This window comes from Copadichromis virginalis, linkage group LG23 (genome assembly GCF_057382275.1).
Source record: "Copadichromis virginalis isolate Kocher_CV1m ecotype Utaka linkage group LG23, C_Virginalis_male_GT1.1, whole genome shotgun sequence".
Taxonomy (NCBI): Eukaryota; Metazoa; Chordata; class Actinopteri; order Cichliformes; family Cichlidae; genus Copadichromis; species Copadichromis virginalis.
Window position 1 is genome coordinate 578021 of NC_140639.1, and position 27228 is coordinate 605248.

The 27228-nt window shown below is 43.3% G+C and overlaps 2 protein-coding genes across 3 annotated transcripts in view; one reads left to right on the plus strand and one right to left on the minus strand.

The window, feature by feature from the left end:
• Positions 1–18615, plus strand: part of usp13 (ubiquitin specific peptidase 13) — a 35187-nt gene extending 16572 nt beyond the window's left edge. For both annotated transcript variants that reach the window (XM_085449874.1, XM_085449873.1), the window contains exons 12-21: positions 931–1084; positions 1444–1618; positions 1740–1828; positions 2261–2383; positions 5050–5073; positions 7095–7238; positions 13062–13231; positions 15297–15489; positions 15834–15918; positions 16206–18615. In XM_085449874.1, the coding sequence (XP_085306000.1) occupies positions 931–1084; positions 1444–1618; positions 1740–1828; positions 2261–2383; positions 5050–5073; positions 7095–7238; positions 13062–13231; positions 15297–15489; positions 15834–15918; positions 16206–16302 (1254 nt within the window). In that variant the 3' untranslated portion in view covers positions 16303–18615. The remainder of the gene's footprint in view (positions 1–930; positions 1085–1443; positions 1619–1739; positions 1829–2260; positions 2384–5049; positions 5074–7094; positions 7239–13061; positions 13232–15296; positions 15490–15833; positions 15919–16205) is intronic.
• Positions 18616–18668: 53 nt separating this feature from the next.
• pex5la (peroxisomal biogenesis factor 5-like a) overlaps positions 18669–27228 on the minus strand; it is a 120764-nt gene continuing 112204 nt past the window's right edge. Inside the window, exons 14-15 of the mRNA XM_085449876.1 lie at positions 26022–26179; positions 18669–24127 (exon numbers count right to left, since the gene is read on the minus strand). Of these exons, the coding sequence (XP_085306002.1) occupies positions 23926–24127; positions 26022–26179 (360 nt within the window). The 3' untranslated portion in view covers positions 18669–23925. The remainder of the gene's footprint in view (positions 24128–26021; positions 26180–27228) is intronic.

Below are 27228 nucleotides of genomic sequence, written 5' to 3' on the forward strand. Positions count from 1 at the left end.
CTTCACTGTGTTATCTAGGGTGAACCATCTAGGGTGAGGGGGAGATTACCCTCTTCTTAACCAAGGATGTACCTTTTGTGCTTTCATGTTATATGACCCTTTGATCAGCAGCACGCGCACACACACACACACACACACACACACAAACACAAACGCTCACTGAAGTATAAATAAAGACCGGGGCAGTTTCTTAGTGCGAGTCTCAGTTTGGAGGCTGCCCTTGCTAGCAAGAAGTTCTGTGTGTTTCTCTTCTCTGAGTCTTTACTGAAGAAGTGTTTTAGAATATTTTCCCTAACAGTGGCTTAGAGATGGGGTGAGGAGTTTGGCCATCTTGGAGGAGCTGAGAGTAGAGCCACTGCTCCTCCACATTGAAAGGAGCCGGTTGAGGTGTGCCGGGCCAAGAGGCAGGACACGCTGGAGAGATTATGTCTCTCGGCTGGCCTGGGAACGCCTTGGTGTTTCCCCGGAAAGGCTGGAGGTGGCCGGAGAGAGGCAGGTCGGGGCTTCTCTGCTTAGGCTGCTGCCCCTGCGACCCGGCCCCAGATAACCGAAACAAAATTAATGATGGATGGATGGGACTAATACTTTATGACAGTGGTGTCCAACTCCAGGCCTCGAGGGCCGGTGTCCTGCAGGTTTTAGATGTGTCCTTGATCCAACACAGCTGATTTAAACGGTTAATGACCTCCTCAACATGTCTTGATGTTCTCCAGATGCCTGGTAATGAACTAATCATTTGATTTAGGTGTGTTGACCCAGGGTGAGATCTAAAACCTGCAGGACACCGGCCCTCGAGGCCTGGACTCGGCCAAGCCTGCTTTAGGGATAATAAACTAAAGTCAGCCTGACACATAATCCAAATGTGGTCCGATTCTGTTATCGATGCTCATATTCAGCGTCTCTGAATCGTAAATCTTGGTGTTTCTGCAGAGGAACAGCGCAGGCTCAGAGAATCCAAGTGATGTGTTTCGCTTCCTGGTGGAGGAGCGAGTTCAGTGCTGCCAGACTCGTCGTGTCCGTTACACTCAGCGGGTTGACTACTGCATCCAGCTGCCCGCTCCATTTGAGGCCGCCAGCAATCGAGGTAACGGAGCCCCCACACGCTTACAATGCGAATGGAGGCCACGATTGCCTCTGGTCACTGCAGCAAGTGGGAGAATGAACTGGACCTGCTCTGAGAAGGGAATAATGTTCCCGGCTAAGAGCTGTTTTGTATGTAAGGTATAATTACACCTTCACAGCTTGATATAAAGTATTACGTGACAAATTGTATGTACTATTTAAATGTTGCCAAGATGAGAGTATTTGACTGAAACAGTGGAGTTTTAGTTAAAGCTCTGCAATGCTACACTTACAACAAATACATTGGCTTTTGCAGCACCTTCAGTTCTGAGAATGCTGCAAATGAAAGTGACACATTTTTGTTGTTTTTTTCATTACCAGAGGAGCTACTTGCATATGAGGTCAAGCGTAAGGAAGCAGAAGAGAACATGCGTCCCCCTCCTGAACCAGTGAGAGCGCGGATCCCTTTCACTGCTTGTCTGCAGGCCTTCACAGAGCCGGAAAATGTTCCTGATTTCTGGAGCTCGGCACTGCAGGCCAAGTCAGCTGGAGTCAAGTAAGCAACGTCCACTTGTTCTCGGGCCAGAAATGACCAACGTACACCCCTTTTTAACCAGTATATTTAAACGAAAACCAGCTGGATTCATAAACTGAATTTTCAACACATTCTTTTACAGAACTTCCCGATTTGCCTCGTTCCCAGAGTATCTGGTGGTGCAGATTAAGAAATTCACATTTGGAGTTGATTGGGTGCCGAAAAAACTAGGTAACTAGTATCTCACACTTTAGTGACTGATCAGATTTATTGACCTTATATTTCCCTCCACCAGCATGTCTCAGTAAGTGCAATGCTATAAACCCCCAGCAGAGGGCACCATTAAACTGCAGTTCACAAGGCACAGCAGTGAATCTGTTGCCAGGTGGAGAAAACGTTTCACCTGCACTTTGAACACATGGTTATAAACGTTTATCTGTCATCCTGTCGGTGTCCGTAAAACGCTTTTGCTGTTTAGCTGGTAGTTGAAAATCAATCGGTGTGTTTAGCACCTTAAAATGTTCATAAAGTGTTCAGTTCAGTTGGGGAAAAAGGTCAGTTCACGCCTCACATATAGATCGTAATATTTAAAAGTTGATCTGGGAGCTCACTGTTCTTACTGCTGGATTCTTCAGTTTGATACTTTTATATCTCGCTCTGCAGATGTGGTCATTGACGTTCCCGACTTCCTGGATCTGAACCGGCTCCGAGCCACGGGGCTGCAGGCAAGTGAAGAAGAGCTGCCGGACCTCATGCCTCCCATTGTTTTACCCGAAGACACCAGAGGTATGAAATAAAATGGAGGAGGGAGTTTTTAAGCCTATTTGAGTTTAACAATTTGCTCTTTTCTGTATTATTTTCTGTTTGATGTTTACAAATAAACATCCATATATTATAATATATGGCATCTATTAGATGCTGCTCCATTTTTCTCACCCAGAATTCAATGAGAAGGTTACAGGCTCTCATAAATTGCCTGCATTGGCCTACAGGGGTGTTAGCAGTCATGCATGAATTCTAGAAAAACAGTGTACCAGCACCCTTAATTACTCCGGGCGTTTTTGGCCCTTCATCTTTGATTTCACAGTCCCATATTAATTTTAAAGGGCACTGTTTTCCCAGAGCGCGAAGCCTTTTGTTGTACTGTTTAGCCAAAAAAGCCAAGAATATTTCTTCACTCCATTTATGTGCTAGAAACACCTCAGTATATGAAACTTTGTGTTTACCCTATAACATAACACGTTGCTGCTTAAACCAGCTGCAGTGCCCCAGATCCTTTTTGGCAGGTCTCGGGTATTTTTGTGAATTAAATGGTCTGTGAAATTGTCTCTAATATAATATTCTGCTGAAAGCCACCCATATTCCCTCCTAAGGACACATTAAATGGAATCCCACAGGAAAGGCATGCTCAATCAATTACTGAAGAGTGTTTGTGTTCACAGTGTGGCTAAGCCTAATAGGTTCTAATGATTTCACCAGATCTCCTTGTAACGCACTTCCCTCAGCTCTGGGATTAAAGTACTGGAAGCTAGCGAGTTATAGCACTCAATAAAATATTGTCACTTTTTAAGAAACTTTTTTGCAGGCTTGGTAATATTTCAGCCGTTAAATCCATGCCACTTTAGCCCTTATTAAAAATAAAAAATCAACCCCACAAAGGCAGTGCCCTCCTTTTTGTTTGCCTTTCGTCTCTCTCTGCTCTGTGATTGCAGTTTCCTCCTCCTGTTGTAAAGTTCAGCTACATCAAGTTATCGCTGTCTCTGTTAATATTTCATTTTTATTTTTATTTATTTATTTTTTTTGCTTTTTAAATGCTTTTAAAAAGCTCTGTTAATATTTCAGCAGATGTGAAGTACAGAGAGTCCTATAATGTTTCAGGCTGTGAGCACATTTGGGGGTGGGCTCGAGCAGAGACGGTAACATCTGAGAGCAGCCTTTGCTGTGCTTCACACATCCATAAACTTGGATCTTTCTTTGGTTTCGTCTGCTGCATCTTAGCACATGAATACACAATAGAAAAACTTTGCACTCGCTTGTCTTAGTGTGCCTAAATATTTTAGGACTGAACATGGTGTGCTGTACTGTCGGTGTCAAACAATCTGAGTGGAGTATCTGCACATTAGAGCATCATTGTTTTGGTTTGCTTAGACCCTGTTACGGCTTGGCGTCCTGTACAGATATCTTTGAGGGCCACAGACACACACATGCTTTTATTTGCAGCAAATCTGCACGTCGCTCTGAGCTTCTATTTCAGGAGGTTAACAACAGCGTTGCCTCTGTAAATCGTGCAGCTAAAGCTGTGAAATGAAAACAGGTCAGAGGAGACAACACGCTGCATTCAATGGCCTTTCAGATTTATTTATTTCACATTCATATGATGAGTTTTGCTGGTTGTAAATGAACCGCTGGCCCGTTCCTCCCCTGCTGGAATTCGCAGTGATTCATCGTTGGTCGCACTTCTATCTCCAAAAGGCTTCAGTGATTCTTATTGATTTCATAGCAGCACACAAATGTGTTTTCCTGTACGCTGCTTGAAGCACATTATTTCTCATTGGTCTGTTTCTATTCACTCAATTATTCCAGGCCATTCAGAAAATGGAAAGTGAATTGTTTTCTTTTGCTTCCACTTTTCTTTTGGTTAAAAAATACAAAATTAACAATCACAAACTGCACACGATGTATTGAAACTGGTTCAGCTTTGTTCCTTCCCTGTTTTGGTTACTCACATTATCCATTTAAACCTATTAAAGCAAACCTGCGATTTAAAAGAAACCATGGAAGATGGCTACTCCAGCTGCATTCACTGGGTCAGTATTTCCTTTCAGTTAATATAGCAAACTGGATAAAACCCAGCAGCCGTCCGAGGGGCTGTAACTGAGGCCATGAGGGGAAAACAAAGGAAAATGAACAAAAGCCTGTGCCGCTCTCAGGCCGTGTTTCTGCATTATTTTTTTTCTTCGTTCACCCGATGTTTTCATATCTGTGTAAAATAAAATGTGTTTGTAGGACACTGACAACATTTCACGGTCCAAAATAACACAGTTGGGCAGTGTTTCTGTGACTCATGAGGGGTGTGGGAGGGGACATTTGCTTCTCCCCTTGATGTTCTGCAGCTAAATGATCCTTTTATGAGAAAGGTAAAAAGAAAATTTAAAAGACAGAAATACCAACTGTGCCCAGGACCCGCCACGGGTACTCGAAAACATCTGGATTCCCTGTGTTACAATGGATTTGTTTGATGAACTGTACCTTTGTTTGTGAATATTAATAACGTGCCGGCAGCTCAGATTTTCCAGGATATTGTCTTGGCCGATTATAGATGCTATCTGTACAAATGTCTGCAAATCTTTTATTATTCTCAAAGAGTGAAATGATTCCAAAACAGAATCAACAGTAAATACAGAGCCAGCGATGGTGATGCTTGACTGTGCCGTGTCCTCCTCCTCTTTCAGATAACTCCATGAGCTCCTTGGACTGTAAGTATTTAATTTCTCTGCACAGCTGTGTGCCAAACTGAATAAACATGCAACATTTCTATAAGTTATAACCATAGAAAATGTATTTCGAGCTCGAAGCAGTGGTGATGAATGCTAGCGAGCTACAGTGGGGCAAAAAAGTATTTAGTCAGCCACCGATTGTGCAAGTTCCCCCACTTAAAATGATGACAGAGGTCAGTAATTTGCACCAGAGGTACACTTCAACTGTGAGAGACAGAATGTGAAAAAAAAATCCATGAATTCACATGGTAGGATTTGTAAAGAATTTATTCGTAAATCAGGGTGGAAAATAAGTATTTGGTCAATAACAAAAATACAACTCAATACTTTGTAACATAACCTTTGTTGGCAATAACAGAGGTCAAACGTTTACTATAGGTCTTTACCAGGTTTGCACACACAGTAGCTGGTATTTTGGCCCATTCCTCCATGCAGATCTTCTCGAGAGCAGTGATGTTTTGGGGCTGTCGCCGAGCAACACGGACTTTCAACTCCCGCCACAGATTTTCTATGGGGTTGAGGTCTGGAGACTGGCCAGGCCACTCCAGGACTTTCAAATGCTTCTTACGGAGCCACTCCTTTGTTGCCCGGGCGGTGTGTTTTGGATCATTGTCATGTTGGAAGACCCAGCCTCGTTTCATCTTCAAAGTTCTCACTGATGGAAGGAGGTTTTGGCTCAAAATCTCACGATACATGGCCCCATTCATTCTGTCCTTAACACGGATCAGTCGTCCTGTCCCCTTGGCAGAAAAACAGCCCCATAGCATGATGTTTCCACCCCCATGCTTCACAGTAGGTATGGTGTTCTTGGGATGCAACTCAGTATTCTTCTTCCTCCAAACACGACGAGTTGAGTTTATACCAAAAAGTTCTACTTTGGTTTCATCTGACCACATGACATTCTCCCAATCCTCTGCTGTATCATCCATGTGCTCTCTGGCAAACTTCAGACGGGCCTGGACATGCACTGGCTTCAGCAGCGGAACACGTCTGGCACTGCGGGATTTGATTCCCTGCCGTTGTAGTGTGTTACTGATGGTGACCTTTGTTACTTTGGTCCCAGCTCTCTGCAGGTCATTCACCAGGTCCCCCCGTGTGGTTCTGGGATCTTTGCTCACCGTTCTCATGATCATTTTGACCCCACGGGATGAGATCTTGCGTGGAGCCCCAGATCGAGGGAGATTATCAGTGGTCTTGTATGTCTTCCATTTTCTGATGATTGCTCCCACAGTTGATTTTTTCACACCAAGCTGCTTGCCTATTGTAGATTCACTCTCCCCAGTCTGGTGCAGGTCTACAATACTTTTCCTGGTGTCCTTCGAAAGCTCTTTGGTCTTGGCCATGGCGGAGTTTGGAGTCTGACTGTTTGAGGCTGTGGACAGGTGTCTTTTATACAGATGATGAGTTCAAACAGGTGCCATTCATACAGGTAACGAGTGGGGGACAGAAAAGCTTCTTACAGAAGACGTTACAGGTCTGTGAGAGCCAGAGATTTTCCTTGTTTGAGGTGACCAAATACTTATTTGCCACCCTGATTTACGAATAAATTCTTTACAAATCCTACCATGTGGATTCATGGATTTTTTTTTTTCACATTCTGTCTCTCACAGTTGAAGTGTACCTCTGGTGCAAATTACTGACCTCTGTCATCATTTTAAGTGGGGGAACTTGCACAATCGGTGGCTGACTAAATACTTTTTTGCCCCACTGTAAACCTCTGACCTACCTGAGCAGGTGCTGCAGCTGCTCTCGACTTTGTGACAAACTTGGCTTTGCTGTGCAGCTCTGCTTGCTTTAGCCAGACTCATTTCTCTCCTTGATAAATCATCCCTCAACAAAGATGCCTCTGCAGGCCCGACGCTCCTCTGCTCTCTTTGTTTAATGAGTCCCACAGAGGGAGTCGCCACAAATCTGTTTGGCTGTTTAGACTCAAGCCACTGCTACTGTTGAATCAGCAACTGCATGTTTTAGTTATTGATGCTGATTTGTTGTGTCCCCAGCTCCAGAAATAGACGAGGCTGCAGTAATGCAGCTGGCGGAGATGGGCTTTCCGCTGGAGGCCTGCAGGAAGGCGGTGTACTACACGGGGAACATGGGCCCTGAGATGGCCTTCAACTGGATCATAGCCCATATGGAAGAGCCAGGTGAGCCAGCATCACGGCACAATGCACCGAGGATGGAGGATGATGTCGTGGTGGAGTGTGAAATTAAACATGTCACATGACCTCTACAGTCAGAAGTTCTGTACAAACATTTTTCTCAGTTCAGGGCTATAAACATGTTAGTGCTGGTATCAAATTACATGTTGGGACTTATTTGCTTTTTCTCACACATAAAATACTAAATAAAAACAATACAAATGCATTTTTTCCACGATGTACACTTTATATCACCAGAAGCACGCACCCACCCAAATCATTCAGTTCAGGTGTTTCAGTCACTTCTGTGGCTGCAGGTGTGTAAAGTCAGCTGCTGCAGACTGCTTCTACAAACAACTGTGCCACGAACAGGTCGCTTGCAGGAGCTCGGTGAATTTCAGCGCGGCGCTGTGATAGGACACCACCTGTGCAGTCCACTCGTTAAATTTCCTTCTTACTAAATATTCCACAGTCAACTGTTAGTGGCGTTATAACAAAGTGGTTGCAGTTGGGAACAACAGCAACTGAAGTGGAAAGAGAACTCCTCTGTGCCGAGTGTAAAGTTTGGTGGAGGAGGAAATTCTTAATGCTTCGACATGCCAAGATGTTTTGGACAACTTCATGCTCCTGAATTTGTGGGAACAGTTTGGGAACGGCCTCTTCCTGTTCCAACATGACTGCACACCAGTGCACAAAGAAAGGTCCATAAAGACGAGGATGAACACATGTTAGGTTGAAGAACACGACTGGCCTGCACAGAGTCCTGGCTTCAACCTGACAGAACAGCTCTGGGATAAATTAAAGCAGCGACTGTGAGCCGGGCCTTCTCGTTATAGTGTGTCAAAGTGCAACTAGTGTTTTAAACCTGCAAACATTCACAGCGAGGCTTCAAGACAGCATGGTGGTGATACGAAATGAGTGTGGGGAGAGTGCTGAGGATTCAAGGAGTAACTGTAATCCAGACAAAGGTAGAAATACTAGAGACAAGTAATAGAAGAGCTGCAGTGAAAACAGACAAAGTTTAGATGTTGGTCAGATTACATAAGATGTCTGTGTTGCATGTTTTTATCCACATATCAGCCAAAGGCATTTCCCCCACTGTGGTGCTGACAGAATGCATTACACAGACAGGTACGTTTATTTGTTGGGGACCTTTTTAAACACAGAGGTAATTGAAAGTGAGAGACGCATCACATCTCATGTTCTTCCATTGCATGCACTGTGTTCTTTTGTGTGCTGCAGGTGCTTATCTGTGCTCACCTGCGTGCACGATCGTCTCCAGAAACTTTGTCTGGACTGACTTTGTGTCTTTGTGCTGAGATGTTCCCCTGAGGTGCAGACTCACGTTTTTATTTCCCTGGTTGGCTGTAAAGGGCCTCTCCAGAGGAGTTTTTAAATGGGCTTGATGGATCTACAAAACGGGCTGCATTCAGGCTCAGTGACATCAGCTAAAGGGTCCGATCCTGCACGGAGGTTCTTTCAGCTTATTTTGGTTTGACAACTAAACCGCTGTTCACCTAATCACTTTAGACGCCGCAGTGAATATAAACAGCACGAGGGCTTTAAAGACAATGTGACACGGCCGTAGTTTAAGACTTCACATGCAAACATCTGCTCTTCTGTTCGGCAGCCTGACAGAGCGGCGTCTTTCTGTGGTATAAACACATCTGTATAGGAGGCGAGCAGAAGGACGCAAAACAAGGAGAACGAGACAGAGATGATAGGGGGAGATAAGTGGTGCGCAATTTAATTTATGGCAAGCAGAGTAATGAAGGCTGTGTTTATGGCCAACAGTAAGTCGTTCTATTGGGAGTGTCCTTGTTCCTCAGCGGTCATTGTGCACCTTCAGCAAATTCAACTAAAAGTAAGAGAAGTGTGTTGTACTTAAAAATGAGTATTTCCATTCCATGCTCAGTTTCACTGTTCAGCATATGTAAAACGTTCACCAGATATAAAAGTAATATTCCTTTGATTTCTCTTTTAAAAAATCTGATTGGCATATAGTTCATTTTAATGCGTTTAAAATAGCTACAAGTTGAAATGGTGGTTAGCGCTTTACTGTATCACAGACAGAAGCTCAAATATTCGGGTAAGCGTTTGATGACGGTGCAGGGAGGAATAAAACTCCCTTTTAGCAGAGAAACCTCTGGCAGGGCCAGGCTCAGGGAGAGGCAACCATCTGCTGCATTCAGCTGAGGCACCGAGGGTAAAAAGGGAAATGATGAGCATGGAGAGACAACAGACGACAAACAATAATAGTATGACAGTAAACACTGGGCTGGCTGGTGGAGCCAGTAAAAGCAGATGGTAAACAAGCAGCTCTGAAGCCAGAGATACCTGCAGGAAGGGATGGCGAGGACAGCGAGGGACAAACGCTAACTAAGACAAAGAGTTAATGATATGCAACAGTGGCATATAAGCTTGTGGAGGCTGAAATAGAGTAGATGGGAGGTTTTCAGGGACAGACCCAGACAGCATAAATAAGATTCAGGCTTAAAGAGTTTCTAATCCTCATCTTAAAGGCAGAGAGGGGAGTCTGTTTCCCACATCCAAACTGGGAGCTGACTGGGAACAGGCCAGAAATCTCTGCATAACATTCAATTCAATTCAATTTTATTTATACAGCGCCAGATCACAACAACAGTCGCCTCAAGGTGCTTTATATTGTACAGTAGATCGTATAATAATGGATTCAGAGAAAACCCAACAATCACATGACCCCCTATGAACAAGCATTTTTGGCGACAGTGGGAAGGAAAAACTCCCTTTTAACAGGAAGAAACCTCCAGCAGAACCAGGCTCAGGGAGGGGCGGGGCCATCTGCTGTGATTGGTTGGGGTGAGAGAAGGAAGACAGGATAAAGACATGCTGTGGAAGAGAGACAGAGATTAATAGCAGATATGATTCAATGCATCATGGGAATCCCCGGCAGCCTACGTCTATTGCAGCATAACTAAGGGAGGATTCAGGGTCACCTGGTCCAGCCCTAACTATATGCTTTAGCAAAAAGGAAAGTTTGAAGCCTAATCTTGAAAGTAGAGATAGTGTCTGTCTCCTGAATCCAAACTGGAAGCTGATTCCACAGAAGAGGGGCCTGAAAACTGAAGGCTCTGCCTCCCATTCTACTTTTAAATACTCTAGGAACAACAAGTAGGCCTGCAGAGCGAGAGCGAAGTGCTCTAATAGGGTGATATGGTACTACAAGGTCATTAAGATAAGATGGGGCCTGATTATTTAAGACCTTGTATGTGAGGAGCAGGACTTTGAATTCTGGATTTAACAGGAAGCCAAAACAGGAGAAATCTGCTCTCTCTTTCTAGTCCCTGTCAGGACTCTTGCTGCAGCATTTTGGATTAGCTGAAGGCTTTTCAGTGAGTTTTTAGGACTTCCTGATAATAATGAATTGCAGTCGTCCAGCCTGGAAGTAATAAATGCATGAACTAGTTTTTCAGCGTCACTCTGAGACAGGATATTTCTAACTTTAGAGATGTTGCACAAATGGAAGAACGCAGTCTTACATATTTGTTTAATATGTGCGTTGAAGGACATGTCCTGGTCAAAAATGACTCCAAGGTTCCTCACAGTGTTATTGGAGGCCAAGGTAATGCCATCCAGAGTAAGAATCTGCTTAGATACCATATTTCTAAGCTTTTCAGGGCCGAGTACAATAACCTCAGTTTGATCTGAATTAAGAAGCAGAAAGTTAGCGGCCATCCAGGTCTTTATGTCTTTAAGACATTCCTGCAGTTTAACTCATTGGTGTGTGTTATCTGGCTTCATGGACAGATAGAGCTGGGTGTCATCTGCATAGCAGTGTAAATGTATGCTATGTCTTCTAATGATGCTGCCTAAGGGAAGCATGTATAATGTAAACAGAATTGGTCCTAGCACTGAACCCTGTGGAACTCCATAATTAACCTCAGTGTGTGAAGAGGACTCTCCATTTACATGCACGAATTGGAGTCTATTAGATAGATATGATACAAACCACTGCAGTGCAGTACCTGTAATACCTGCAGTATTCTACCTTTGATTCCTTTACAAAACAACAAGCATATTTGCACTAAGGGAGGGAAGTGCCAATAGCAAACATAAGACCTTTTCAGATATGATTGAGCTTTTTTCTGTTTAAAAAATATTCAGTTCTGCATTTTACAAAGAGAAGCTGGTACTGGAGAAATATGATCAGCCTAGTTCCTGCTAGTACTCGTGCTGCAGCATTTTTTTTCACATTTACATCCTGATAATAAGGACAGAAATCTAGTTCAGAATACACTAAATGAACAGAAATACTGGACAAGCCACATGTTACACTCACAGGAGCTTTGAAGCTCGCAGTTACTGCGTCAGCAAAGCATTGGTGGCAATTTCCCATCAGGGACAATAAAGTTACCATTGACCATTTTGCACTCTGCACTCAGTGACTCTGTAACTTTACATGGTCACCCACTTCCTGGCTGAGTGGTTCTTCAATGCTTCCACTTTGCAGTAATACCACTTACAAGGTTATCGTGGATTATCTAGTAGGTGACTTGTCGAGTCGTTGGCGTTCTGTTACAGCATCACGCTCAAATTCAGTGAGATCTTCTCTTTAGAACAGTCCATTCTTTCACAAAGGTTCGCATGGCCAGGTGCTTGAGTTCATACACCTGTGGAACTGAAAACACTAGATTCAAAGATTACAAGGTGTGGCCTAATATTTCTGGGAGCCTGCCTTGGAAATACACCAGCCTGATTGGATGAGCAAAAGTACAGATGGTTGGCTTGATGGATGACCAATAACTTTTGTCTCTATCGTGCAGATAGATAGATAGATAGATAGATAGATAGATAGATAGGTGCCTCATTTTCTCAGTACTTCAGCTAAAGGAAAGTAGTGATAGAGACCTGATTTACATGCAAGTCAAAGAAGACCTCTCTTTCAGGAAATGGCCTGAGATTTCTAGCAATGGTATTGGAGGTTAAGTATATGCTGTCCAGATAGTGCATAGATGGTGTTTCTGAGGCTTTTTGTGCCAACTAGTTTAGTTTAGTCTGAATTGAGAAAGAGGAACATTACAGGTCTACAGTCAGAGGTATGAATTTACCTTATTTGAAACCCGAGACAAAGAAAAGTGAAGTGTGTCAGTGAGGTGAGCGGCCACGCTCTGCCAGAACAGCTCAAGTGACTCTAAAAGTCTCTGAAAGGGAGTCGCACACTTTCTTTCCCCTCATGTTGTTTGATGGTGGTGTGCACTGCAGTCTGGTTTCAGATTGGTCTTCACTTTAGTTTAGATTTGGTGAAACTGAAGGTTGTAGCATATGATTCACATCATTTTCATACTCACTGAATTACATGGAGACTCGTCACGAAGGGTGTTGTGTTTGGACCATCCCTGCCAGCCCCACAGAGCTGGAGTCCCTCAGCGTAGGGTCCAGGTGTTTCCTGGTGTTCGTTGCCAGCCTGTACATCTGTTTGGAGAGGCGTAAGCACCTCAACAGATCAACACTCGTGGTGTGCAGACCCCCCCAAGCAAACCTGACTGTGACAAACAATCCACAGGGTGCATTTGTGTGTGTCGTTTCCACTACAGAGCATCGGGATGCCTCCCACACGCCCTCCTAACGTGACCGTTTGCTGTTTCTGTGTTTGAAATATTCTTAGTGCCAGTTAGTCACACACCAGTCGGACGTCTGTGATCAGCTTTAATCGCTTTACAGTTTGAATTAGCGTTGTCTCTAGAAAATGCGACCTTTGACCTCCAAAGCAGAAACGCACAGTAATTAGGTTAAACATAAATGGGAATGTGCTGCATCATTATTTTTTCCTTTGTCTCTTTTTCCTCGCAGACTTTGCAGAGCCGCTCACTCTGCCCTCCATGATTGATCCCGGCCCCTCCGCCGGTGACAGCCCCACGGGCGCCGCCCTGCTGGGCAACTCGCCCCCCGAGGAGAGCATTGCCATCCTTACCTCAATGGGCTTTCCCCGCACTCACAGCATCCACGCGCTGAAAGCCACGGTCAGTCTTCTGCCCACTATGTCCACTGGAGTCTTTCTAGCCACTAGCACAAAAAATGTTTAAAATACATCAGATAATTATTTTGGTAATTATCCAGGATGTCTTACAAATACCATTTTGTGTGACTGAAAAGGTCTTCTGCTGCAGTTCGTGAGAGCAGGGATTTGTTTTAAACACGAGGGGCACCCGACGGCCTGTGTGGACAGCGATGGTCAGCCTGTCTGAGCCGATAAGGTGGTGCCTGTATCTCAGCCTGTTTAACATGCAATACTTTACATATTTATATAGAAATAAATCAGAGCCGAGGACGGAAATCCGGACGACAAAGAACCACCCACGCGCTTCGCTGTCTCTGATGGGTTCGGGACAAAAACACAGCTCTGACCTCCAGGCACCATAAATGTTGTTAGTTTGAAACGCAAGAGGAAAGAAACTCTGACAATTAGTCATTCATTGAGTCATTAAAACGGGTAACAATCAGGAAAATACGGCCTGTAAACCTCGAAGAAACACTGAGCAAATGGAACAATGTGTCAGGAGGTGAAGTTGGTGTAAGGCAGCGTGGTGATTTTAAACAGAGGGCAAAGTGCAGATGTGATTGGTCGTACATGTCAGAGGGATTAGAAATGTCTGCATTTAGCTGTAATCCCAGCAGCCTGTCAGGTTTAGGAACAGCTCACGGCTCACTGACACTTTAACTCGCTGTATCATCACATAAGATTCACTTTGAATGCATTCATAGTGTTGATTTATTTTTTCAATGAGTCAAGCGTGATACAGTTGCAGTAAATCTATCAGTGTTGTTTTGAAATGGCCTCTGATTCTCATCTTTCAAAGTGCGCCCTCAGCAAAAATAGCCCAGCAGACTGTTAGTCAGACGCACAAATAGACACACCAGGCTTCTCATCATCAGTGAGCCCAACTCGCTGCCTGCCTCCATGTTGTTGAAGTGGAAAAAAGCTCACGTTGGTCCTGAGGGATGGAGGTGTGAAACAGAGAAGCGGTCTCAAGTCTTGGTTCATTATTAGCACAAAATTAGGAAGAAAAAGAGAGTTGCTCTTCAAGCGCAGTGACCCGCCCGGCAACATCAGGCAGCTTAACTCCTCATCATCCCGACATGCTCCTCACGCTGACATTCCCCAGGCATCACACCTCTATTTTGGACCGAACGCAAACATCCTCTGTGGAAAAATGAGCACAGGCAGATGTTTGCGTTCACCTTTCTAGTAAATAATTGTTCATTTAACACGTTCCTAAAAGTGAGACTGCTTTTTATGAGGAGTTTATCCAAGATGCACTGGAGCTGTGGGGGAAAATAAATCCCCCCAAAATTCAATCATCAGCTCTGGTTTTATTCCCACGAGTACTGCTTCTACTGTCACTGTTGATTTGAGCATTTCAGGAAATAATTTTTCCAGGAAAAGCAGAAATATTTGTGGGTGTGGTTAAGGATGTAGAGCAGGTCATCCACTAATTGGAAAGTTTGTAGTTTGATCCCTGGCTGCTGCAGCCTGGACAAGATGCTGAACCCCGAATTGCTCCCAGTGCATTCACTGGAGTGTGAATGTTAGAAAAAAGCTGCTTGTATGAATGTGTGTGAATGAGATAAAAGTGCTTTAACCTCCTAGGACCTGGCGTCCACATATGAAGACATCACATTTTGGGTTATTTAGACCAAAATACTCCATTTTGCTCTACAAAGGCCTGAAATCCACTCACGAGGACATTATACTGCTACTGTTCTATCAGAATTTTAAACAAATATCCTCATGTGTGGCTCCTATTTTTCATAAAAACTCAAATAATGTAAAAAAACAAAATCTGGTAATTCTTTGTTTTTACATTCATTGGGCCCCAATGTGACCAAATATCAAAGAGAAATAAAAATGCATGCCGTGGAAGAGTTCGGGTCTTAGGAGGTTAAGAAAAGCCTGGTGAGCATGTTCACATCTGCATGAGAAGAAGAGATTCCCTATGGTTCTTAGCATTCCTGGGATATTACGGCCTTTTTAGTTCTGAATGTCAGCGAGCTGACCGTGTTTGCGCCGCTTTTGGCATTTTACAGAACAATAATCTTGAACGAGCTCTCGACTGGATCTTCACCCACCCGGAGGAGGAGGAGGAGAGTGATGCCCTTTCAGACATGGCTGACACAGAGCCCAATGACAACGCCTTCTCCAACGCCAACTCGCACAGCGACTCCACGCTGTCCCCAGACGGAGACGCGTCGGGCCCCAGAGTCAAAGACGGACCGGGACGTGAGTGACTCTGCACGACCGCCGCTCCGACAGAAACATACTGCTTCTCTGCCCTTGAATTTAATCTCGACATTGTGAGCGTCCACGGGCCATTTTAGCCCCAGTCAGGTCTGATTATGACGCGTGCTGTACCCACGTGCTGCTGGGCACTGGATTTCAAGGTGTAGCAGCATCAAAAAACAATTTAAATTCCTTCATTTTATCCCCACGTGCTAAATACATCACCTGTTTTTAAGTTAAAACTGAAAATGAGCACTTTATTAGATAATTATCACTTTAATTGTTTTTCTGTAAATATGCGTTAGTTTGTCACTCACTGACTTTGTTCTTCTTCTTTTTCTAAGGATATGAGCTCTTCGCCTTCATCAGTCACATGGGAGCGTCCACGATGTCTGGACATTATGTTTGTCACATCAAAAAGGAGGGACGGTGAGCGGCACGCAGTGTTTCATGTTACAGAGCTGACGACCTGTCACAGAAACATCTCTGATGTCTCATCTCGTTGCATTAACTGTGTACAGATTTATTATTGTTTTTAGTTCTACGATAGTTCACCAGTCTGGCTGCGTGCTGCTGGATCATAACTGAGCCTGTTTCCTCTTTACACTGAGTAGAAAAAGAATAATGAACCCATTAAATCTTTTCATTCAAATTTGAGAAAAATGACACTTTAAAAGCATTTGTGTGAATTTAATGTGCACTTCTCCCGCCTGCAGGTGGGTGATCTACAACGACCACAAAGTGTGTTTGTCAGAAAGACCTCCAAAGGACTTGGGCTACGTCTACTTTTACCATCGACTGTCGAGCAGTTAGACCGCTGCTTGCTGCGCCGTGTCCTTTAAATAACCACAGACCCAGAAGACTGGCAGACAACTGTGACGTCTCAGTGGGAACGATGGGATAACCTCTCCGACCAGCTGCTTGCCTTATTGTGATGTCATTCTGGAGCAACCAGGAACTCTGGTCAGAAGGGAAAGCGATGTGCTTTTTGTGTATTAGTGTTATGCTTTAAATATCAGTGTTTGTGTTCAAAGAAAGAACATGTCTTTACAGTGTTGGTACAGAGGGATCTGTGCAATTTCTACGATTGTGCTCTTTACACGAAACAACGCCACATATCAACTCTCAGTCTTTCTCCTCTTCTCTGCCTTCAGTCACTGTGCCGTTTTTTCTTTTTTCCCAAAGTGGTGCATTTTATAAATGTGTACTTAAGTGCAGTGCTTCACTGCCAGCCCTGCTCTGAAACTGCAACAACAAACAAGAAGCTCCTGTGCTGCAGGGGGCTTTGCATTGAATGTTTTGAGAAACTGGAAAGAGAAGAGGAGCGCGATGCTCCTTCCACAGTGCAATCCCAAGTGCTTCATGTAAAACATTACAAATATGAAGCGGAGCAAAATTCACTAAGAATGAAAAGGTTTTGGTTTTCCACACATGGAAGTCACCACGTGAGTTTCAGAGTGATAAATGGGCATTAACTCGATTCGTCCCAGTTATGCTCGAGGCCGACGTGTACGTTTGTCACATTTAATGAAAAACCTTCAACGCCCTGATGCGCCGGCTGTCAGGATGTTAGTGTCATTTCTGTCCCTGTTGCACTTTTTTGACTTTTTCCTGTACCTGCACTGTACTTGCCAGTCACAAACTACCAGGACTCATGTCTGAAGTGCGGCACTGCCAAGGAGATTATATTCATTTGATTCGATCTAATTAAGGCCAGCCTGGCTGTCCAGTCGTCCCTGTTCAGGGAGGTTGCATAGTAACGTAGGTGAACCTTTTGTGTACATAATTTTTGCTCAAAGTGCAAAATATCTGCAAACTCGACATAACTGTTACTGGGCTGCACCTGGCTCCCGCTGGTTCTTTTATCACTCTGACAGATTCGGACTGTAGCCCAGAAGCTAAAACGATTGTTTCAGGCCATGTAAGTTTGAATGTTTTTGTCTAGAGCAATATGCACTAATAACCAAATCTGCTGTTGAACAGCTGTACGAGAACAGCTGTACAGTGACCGTACCTCCTCTGAATGTATACACTCGTGGTGCTCGCTGCAAACAAAACACTCAGACATGACTGTGATGCTACAGCGGGCCACTCTTTAGGGCCTGGAGCTGGTCTAGCCTCCAGCTCTCTGCTTTATCTGCTCAGTAATATTCATAATGTGCAGGATGGATTAAACACTGTGCTCTTGACTGTCAGTATCTCCATACTTGGCTTCATATCTTTATTTTTATTCACGTTTTATTCATCTCGGAGAGCGCGGTCTGCTTCCGGTAGCATATTTGAAGGTGGAGTTCTGCTCAAATTAATCGTAATTTATCAAACGTTGAATTACAGTTAATTATTTTAGGCTCTCGTACTCAAAGGGAAGACGTGCTGTTGACAAAGAGAGTAGAAAAGAAAAGCAGAACAGCACCACGATGGTTTCTACGGGCGTTTTTCATTGACACAGACAAAAAACACTAATGTAATTTATATAACAAATCCATATGACTCCCCTTTAACAACACTGTGCCTCGATTTCCCTGAGCAAATCTTAGCCTCTTACCAGAGAAACTGTTTGTCTATGCATTGGGGAATACTAAACATCTCTATGCAAGTCTTGTGTTTGTGCCTCTCGTCGTCGCTGAGTGAGTGACAAGCTTTTGCCTAATGATGGGTAGCTGTCTCTGCTCCTCTCGTGGTCCCGGCTCGTTGCCGTCTTTCTGTCCTCGTCTTTCAGCTTTCTCTCCAGCTCCGTCGCTTCCATTCTTCTCTACCTTGTTTAAAACGTAATGGTTCATTTTGTCATATAAAAAAGGTTTTTTCCACTGTCAGCATGTTAACTAGAGATGGACATTTAGTCGTCTGGGTTGTACCGTTGTACTCTTGTGAGCTTCATTCTCTTTTTCTCTCCATTTAACTAAATGTCAAAAAGCTTCTTGACCTGTTTCTAATCTTTCTGCCTTTTTTGTCAGTTCTGTAGTTTTCATTTCAGAGCTCTCCTTGAACTGATTATTTTAAGCTGACTTTTGTAATGTATCCAAATATGGCTTAGGTGTATGTGAACAGAGTCATGGCAGTCCAGTGTACCAGTGGCACTGTTTACTTACGATGTTTGGATCATTTAATAAACGACATGTTTGTTGAGACCTGGCTTCATCGTGTCGGGCAGGAGTCGGCACAATAAAGACACGGGAGTGTCGAATATATAACAACACTTTATTTTAAAAGATTACTTTCATGTTGTACGTTCCAAAGGTGCTAATGCTGACCTCGTGATTATACAGGGAGAGTAATATGCATTATAGTAGGTGTTTCAATAAACGAGTGGCTGTATACAAATTACATTATTTCTAATTTCATCCCTCAAAATATATTATTCATATACGTGTGACGCAAATAAATGATAACAAGGTGCACGTTCTGAACCGGAGCAGTGGAGGAAGTACATATGCAACAGCAACCTCAATGAGCCCAACCAGTGAAGCCATCACGAATGCTTTATGGATTTTCTGTACCATAAGCACCAATTCCCACATTTTAAAAGCACAAATCTTTTAGAGATAATAAAAGTGGACAAAGCCAAATAAAAAGTGTCTTATTGATACACAAAAACAAAGTTATTCCAGTGAAATGAAGAATAATGCCCCTCCTTTGGAGTCTTTTTATTCTGTTTTGACCTTTTTTTTTTTTCAGTATCATTGTTTCATTAGAACGAAGAATTATTTGTGTGTCTGGGTATTTATTCGTTTTTTCAGTTAATAGAAACATGCCGGAGCCAAAGATGTGATTGCCTCATTAGGATCGTTAACTGGACAGTTCATTAGGTACACCTTGCTAGTACCCCTGCACACATTGTTAATAAATTCAATATGTAATTAAATCTTATTTTATCCAAGAAGCTGAATGGAAACCTTTATCAGCGTGGTCATTATCAGGTAGGCTGCTGTGTTTAAATGATGCTCATTTTCATACCAAGGGGACCAAAATGACCCACTGACACAGGCAGCCATGTTTTCATGCTTATGCCAAATTCTGACCGAGCCATCCGAATGTCAGGAGAAGCCAAGGAGCATCAGACCAGACGTGTTTCGAATCTTCAGTTTTGATGGTCCGTTTCCTGTTCTTAGCTGACAGCAGTGGTTACATGTTCACAGATGCTCTTCTACATCTGCTGCTCCTGGTTTCAGACTACTCTGTGTAAACTATAGAGATCCAGAAGTCAACAGTCTCTGAAGTAGTCACGCTAGTCCTTCTGGTACCAACAACCACATTCAGAATCACATCTGCACTGTGTGACTGCCACACGATCTGCATCTATGCAGCTGAACAGGTGTACCTAACACAGCAGTCGGTGAGCGATTGTATTTGGTCTGTTTTCACTCCATAAAACTGCGTAACTCTCACCTTTGAACACTTTAGGTCTCCACAATAGAAGACACGGTGAGCAAGTCTGTGTAAAAGCTGTGAATTTGAACTGTTGTATGACTGTCCACTTTTACTCTCCCTCTTTCTTAAGTGTAAACAGAACTAATGAAGTGATTCTTGCAAACATTAAAACCTTATAAAAACAGCTGTTAAAGGGTCACAGCAGGTTGTGAAAGTCTACATAAAAACTTTTCAGCACTAAAGAGTTGTGCAATAACAGCTAGACAGCTTTATAGGTTGGGGTCATTGCAGTGGTTACAAACATGTTTGTAATTTGTAGAAGTAATAAATATAACATTTGTGCATAACTATGATTATCCAGTTCATTAGCCAGTATTCAAGCTGAAGTGTGTTTGCAGTGTGCTGTGCCTTAGACTCGTTATTTTGAGCCTCTCACACTTCCATGCAAGAAAAAGCATCTTGTGTAGAATACATACTGTTTATATACATCATGTTTTGTCAAAGTTTGCGAACTTAAAAGTGCATTATAGCGATATTGCAAGGAAACCTCATGATATATTTACTTTTCTGGGGGTCGGAAGAGAAAGCACTTCCATGTATGTCATGCATACGAATGAAAACGTCATTAAAAAAGTAGAAATGTAAAGGATCTAACATGCAAACAGCCTCAGTTTGTTGCACAGGTGCATGCGTTAGGCTAGGTCAGTTCACCTGAGAAGGTACAGTAGTAGGTTCAGCAAAATAAAGAAAACTGCATCCTATCTCAATGCACTATGGAATGATGTGGACGGCAGAAGAAGGTTGTGGCCCAGCAATGTAAGATTTCTTTAAAAAACATGAACCTGTGGTAACCTGTAACGAAATGGAAAAGAGCGAGGGCCTGCGACCTCATAAGACAACTAGAGTTGATTTTGTAAAACACCTGGGAGCACCTGGGAGGACAGGCATGCCAGGTAAAAATGTGGAACAGCTCCTGGCCTGCAGAACCTCTCGCTGATAGGGACCTCCTACAGGGTTGAGTTAACGCTTTAGCAAAGAAAACTGGAGGGGGATCGTCGTGCACTGGACTACCACGCTAGCTGCTCTGTGAGCCTAAAAGTGGAGCTTTGAGCGAAATGCAGCACTCACTCTGACAATGCTAACATACTGATAATATCTCCTGTGTTCAATAAGGAGAGATCAAGAACTGAACATGATTTGTTGAGACAAAGAAATGAATGTATTTGGCGATCAGACTCTGGTGACCCATCTTACCTGTCCCAGCAGGAATAGGATTTAGGACAGGACCCCCTGGAGTCTAGACGCTGGTGGTGGTGAACATGAAAATAGAGATGGGGACGAGGTGGGTTGTGCAAATGACAGTCTGAAAGGGAGAGCAATGAAGAGCACAGATTTAAACCAGAGTGGAAGCTAATTGGCTCAAAGAAGGCAGGCAAGAAGGTGATTGAACGAGAGTATTATGACTGGGTGTGAAAGTGTGGCAATGATCTAAAGAACAGAACAGCGGCTGAACAAGAAAGCAGGCAGGTGAGGGATTGCAGAGCTTCCATATCGAATTTAACCACAAGCTTTATTATATTAAAACGCTGACAGCCAAATGGCTCTAAAGGTAGCTCGATGCAGGTTCATGGCGCCGTCGCAAACTTTGCAGTTATTTGGGCTAAACCCATTCTGCCGGCCGAGTGACACTTTTGTTTTTGGGAGACGTGCTGGAAGCAAATTTCACGCCACCCCTTTCAGTCTGGGCCAAACTGGCAGACAGACCCTCGCTGGCATGTATGGAGCTACAAGCATGCTTAAATTTGACTTCCACAGTAATTTAATGCTAATCAAACAGAAATCAAACATGAACTCCTGGATGTAAACCTGATTTGTTCCAGCGAAGGATACCTTTTATCATCGTCCAGTCTCCCACCGTGAAAACATTTGTGCATGCACCCCTGCTTTGGCCTCGTTGCCAAAGTCGCTGTTAGCTCCCCTCTGAGGCCGACTGTTAGAGGCATGCACATATGTGCTGTGTATCTCTGACTTCTCGTCTAGTGTTTGATCTATTTATCCTGGTTGTGTGATAAATAGAGTCTGTGCCAATATTTTTTTAAGTATCTGGCAAGTAGAGCAGCTGATCTTTTTTCATCAGTGGCGGTGAATTTGATGGATGCAACTAAGGTCAAAGACGCCATGTCCGTGCAACCTGGTTCTAAAAGCAGAAGGCTGCACTCTTTGTGTCGATCAGTCTTTCTTTTAGTCAGAGCTTCTGACCACTTTCTCCCTGGGAGAACACTTGTTTTCATTCTGGCAACTTCCTGATGAAACACTTCTTCTTGTACAGACCGTGACACCCCGGCTGTACAGTTTGGAAGATGAATGGCTCTCACACTGGTCTCTGGTTCTGCCTGATAGTCTTCTTTCCAAACACCGAAATGACGCTTCCTTTCAGTCTGCCGAGGCAGACGGGGACCCGCAACAATTCAGAATGGCAACATAAAACATGACCTTTTGCATAGGAGCTACAATAAAAACCCTCAGACCGTGGACACGCCTGATAAACACCCGAATGTGCTGAGCTATGCAGTACAGAAGATTATCTATCATTTACTCTGTTGCACAGCGAGGTACAGGGTATTCACTTCAGAAAGTGACTTTCAAACTAGCAGCAGTGATGCAAGTGAAGCTGTCAGCTAAAAAGTATGTCTAAGGAAAAGCTTTCGTCCTGCAGCAGGAGAGTCACTGTATTTACACAATCATGTTTTCTGCAGATGCATAACCATCTCGAGTTTGAACATCAACCTGATGTGATTTGAAGTGTGTGGTGAAACGAACAGCGTTCATCATACATGTGCAGCATTCTGCCCAAGCTTACGTAAATATTCAAATCATGCATTATGACTATTAAATGCATGAGCCTTGCTGTCTTTGGAGGAGCAGCAAAGACACCAGTGACGGCGTCAGCAGATACTGACAACAGAAAACAAACTGAGTCAGGTCAGCAAAAATAAAAAAGGACTGAATAATGTGTACAGTAGTCATTAGTAACTCTGAAGCCATCCCAGAACTAGCAGAAGAAGATAAAAAGAGATATTTTTAGACTTGTTAAGAATAACGTTTTCATATGCTGAAGTTTGAAAAGACTAATGAAGGTTTTATAGATTGCTGTTGCCCAGCTTTTCTGTGTTTCTGCAGTCAGCTTAAAGGGAACAAAGAGGAGCTAGGAGCCAAAAGAAAGGAGAGAAAAACCGAGCGAAACAAAAATTAGTGGCTCAGAAAGCTTTCAAGTTCAAAAGACAGCAGTTATTTAAGAAAATGAAACTAGTCTGAAAATGGCTTAGTGTGGGTTTTTTCTGTTTTCATAAAAATAGTATAAATAAATATTGTTGGTCGCATGCTTTTGAGTAAGGCTTGCACATTCCACTCGGACTGAGGAAGTTATATCTGTTTATCTGATGTGCAAAGGGAAAACCTCTAAAAGTATGTTAATTTGAAACAAGAATCCAGTTATGAAAATGCTTATTCATGCAGTATCATTATTTTCCCATTGAAAGGATGAAAATAAGCCAGGAACAGAGCTTGGAGTTCCAGGTTATACGCTGCAGTCTTTGTCATTTGCTCACTAAATCCATCCTTCAGGAGTCAAATGTTTTTTCCTCTCTTTTCTTTGAAAACGGCCTGTGAGGTCTGCTCTATCAGGCTCGTACAACCGTCCGTCTCTGCCGGCTCTGTTCCGCTGGATGAGTCAGTTTTTAATTGATGTGTCCTCTAAGGCATTGCTCGTACAATCTTTGCCCGTCCTTGTGCTCTTCAGGGAAATCACAAATTACAGTGCAAATCCAACACAGAGCAGTCCCTTCAAACCCTTGGAAGAACCTGTCCCCAGAACTGCTCCGAGGTACTTGGGTGAAAAATATAATAGCTTTGACGACTGTAGTTAATTTGGACGTGCATAAAAATACACTGTTGTCTCTGACGTCCATCAGTCCATTCTGACTGTGCACTTTGGACTTTTGGCTGTTGGGTAGAAATCAGATAGTAAGTGAAGAGGGGGCAGATGTTAGCATTACTGCCTCCTGGTCGTCAAATGTCTAAGTTGAAGGCCCGCATGAGATGATCCAAGTCGCCGATATTTGCAGCCTGGAAGAGTTCAGGCTGGTCCATCATGGATAAAGCTATCCTCAAAGCCGCCCAGATGTTTCCAGACATCACCTGGTGGGACTGCTGGCGACTCCGGCTTTTCCTCTGAAGGCTTAAGGCAGTCAGGAAGTTGCTGGCCGCCTCTCTGGGGAAGAAGGAATAAAAGCAAGTCATTGCATCACAAAATTCCATCAGCTGGTCTCCTCAGTTCTGAGACACGTACAGACTGTTGTTAAAAGAAGAGGCGATACTACACAGTGGTAAAGATGACCCTGAGAAATGTTGCTGCCATCAAACAGGAAGAAACCTTGGACAAATCCAGGCTCAGGGAGAGGCCCGCCCAGTCGGTTGGGGTGAGGGGAGGAAGACGAGACCAACTTATTTTGCACAACAAGAATATAAACAAAAAGGCCAAAACATAACAAACCTTACTGCACTTGATCACTCTGCGAGACGTCTCAAGCAGATGTCTCACCTGCCAAACTAACAGGACCTGTGTGGTTGCATTAAGGCAACTGTGCAGACATTTAAAGCTACCTCAACGTCAAGGCATTTCTTGCGTTTTAGTGGTAAGGTTTAGAAAACTTACTCATTTGAACTAGAGTAAATTTACATGAAGTCCTGTTGTTTCTATGACTATTTCTATGCTTTTATTTTGTTAGTGTCTATGCTATTTATTTACTTCGGCCACTGACAGCTGTCTAGTGTTGGTCAAGTTACTTGAAAAAAGTAATCAGTAACTAATTACTGATTACTTCCCCCAAAAGTAATCACATTACTTTACTGATTACTTATTTTCAAAAGTAACTAATTACTCAGTTACTTAGTTACGTTTTAAAAACACGATTTACAACCTGAAGAGGTGATAAAGCGATAGATCTTTCAGCCCAATTCTACTTTTTCTGCATAATCCATCATACAAAATGTAATCAAATGGAAAAGTCTCTTTTTAAAACTTGTTTTATTAGTTTTAATCTTTTAACTTTATGCATCAAGCAAAAATTTAATTATATGCAACATTCTCTGACTGGAAGAAATGAGTTTAACATTTAAACCTATTTTCTGCACATTCCAGCTCATAAAATAAAATATTTTGTGTGTTTACACTCAGTCTTTCAAATAGATGCAAGTAAAACACAGCAGAAAATAAATAAAGTCAAAGACTCAGCGGTCCTGTTGCTCTATTTTCACCTGTAAAGCAGGAGTGAGGTAGGCGGAGGGTTACCCTGGTGCAGGTGTGCCGCGGTCAGTGGAAGAATCCGCGAGTTTCTCTGTGAGTTTCCCATTACGTCATAGCTACTCGGTGCTTGCTTGGAAGTTTAGGGGTTTTTTTCGCTGTAAAAAGAAGTTTTCTTCCCACACACAGCGGACACTAATGTTTTTGTCACTTTTTATGGAATCAAACTCAAAGTAAGGTCAGTACTTCCACGCTTTAAACGCTGCACGCTCATACTCTCTCCTGCACTGATATATGATCCACTGTTGATCTGCACACAGCTGTTGTCACGAACGTCGCTGTCATGAGACATTCTCGCAAAAAAATCAGGGTTTCAGTAACGCAGTAACGCAGCGTCAATCTGAATATTTTCTGTTTGTGGATAAGCATTTGCCTTTTGGGTGTTGTCTGGCAGGTACATATTAAAACTCATATGAATGCATATGATTGGTATCATGAGCAGAATTGATATGTGCAGACAGTATTCCACTCACCACACGAGATAAATGATTCATAAGAAGAGATCTTGTGCACCAAGTCACACATTTTGCAATTTAGATTCGAGCTGCAATAATAAATCTATCAACAGGAAATTAATCAGCCACATTTTGATTTTTGAGCCAATATCGTCTGCAGCCTTCTCAGTGTGAAGATGTCATGCTTTTATTTGGCATTTATGAAAACTCACATATTAACTCTGTGCATTGTCTTACTTCAACTGCTGCCCTTTCTGACCTACACTTTGGCTGTTATGCTTATTAATTCTACTCCACTGCATTACGCAAAAAGAATAGAAATGCTATCCCACTCACAGATCACTCACCTGTGTGCCCCCAGGTTAATACAGCTGATGCCCAGGTTGTAGCGGGACCTGATAAACCCCGGCTGCAGCTCCAGGGCTCTTGTGTAAGCCTCCACCGCCTCCTCGCTTCGATCTCCATTCGCCAGCGTGGCCCCGAGGCGGTTCCACAACAAGTAGTCCTGCACAAGAGTGCGAGTCATCGGTTGATTGAGGAATAGGAAATGTCAGGTAGTGAAGGTTTGGTACAGCTCAGTGTGGTGTCAGATGCTGCCAGCCTAAATAACCAACATACTCAAGACTTGCATTCAGTCATTTAGTGCAATTTAAAACTCATCAGCGACATCGCTTCAATTATTATTTAATTATTCAAGGCTTAAACGCTGTCCACCTTTGAAGGACCTAAAAATCAGCTTGCAGTGTCTTTAATACAATAGATGGACTAATTAGGACTTGGATAATCTGGGCTGCTGCGCATCACATGGCCTTCCATCTGCAGTGACAGCGTGACAAAGCAGTCTTTCTTTAGAGACCTAAATAACAAGGGGCTGTTTTGGAGCATTGTAACATCTCCCCTGGTTAAAAGTAACTCAAGAAGGGTAATTTAAGGATAGCTGAGTTATATCACAAAGGATGTCCTTGCTGTTGTTTCCCACCTGCAGGTAGACAGGCACATACAGAGGTCATGGTCTGTTACAGGGATCCTTCATCTCTGGCTAAGCCCAGCACTGGGGTATAATTATCTCCCTTTGTGTTCAGAGCTATTTTTCCAGCAGGGGACCTGATATTACCAAGTCAAATGCGGGAGGCTGGATTTAACAGTGAGTAATATTCATGCCGGCCTGGGACAGTGCTGGGAGGATGGAGCTCATTTGCATACAGAGAAATGGTAGAAAAGTTCTTGGTTGTATTTGCGTGCGTGTCCATTTTATCTGTCGCATGCCTGTGTGTTCTAGTGGAGTGAATATGCATGCATCTGAGATTATTTTTAGCTCTCTGCGTAATTATGTGTGTTTTTGTGTATGTGTGTGCGGATTGCGTCTTGCTCAACCGTTGTGCTGGATCACAAGCGAGAGCATATGTGTGCCAGTCAGGAGTTCACCAGGCCAGATTTGGCAGCGCGACAGTTCGCATATTGCTGTGACAGTTTGCTGTGCCTCACTGCATCTGTTTGCACAAGCTCTCCCTTGATATCGTGGCTCATCCTCGCTATGCTTTGGGGCTTCGTGTC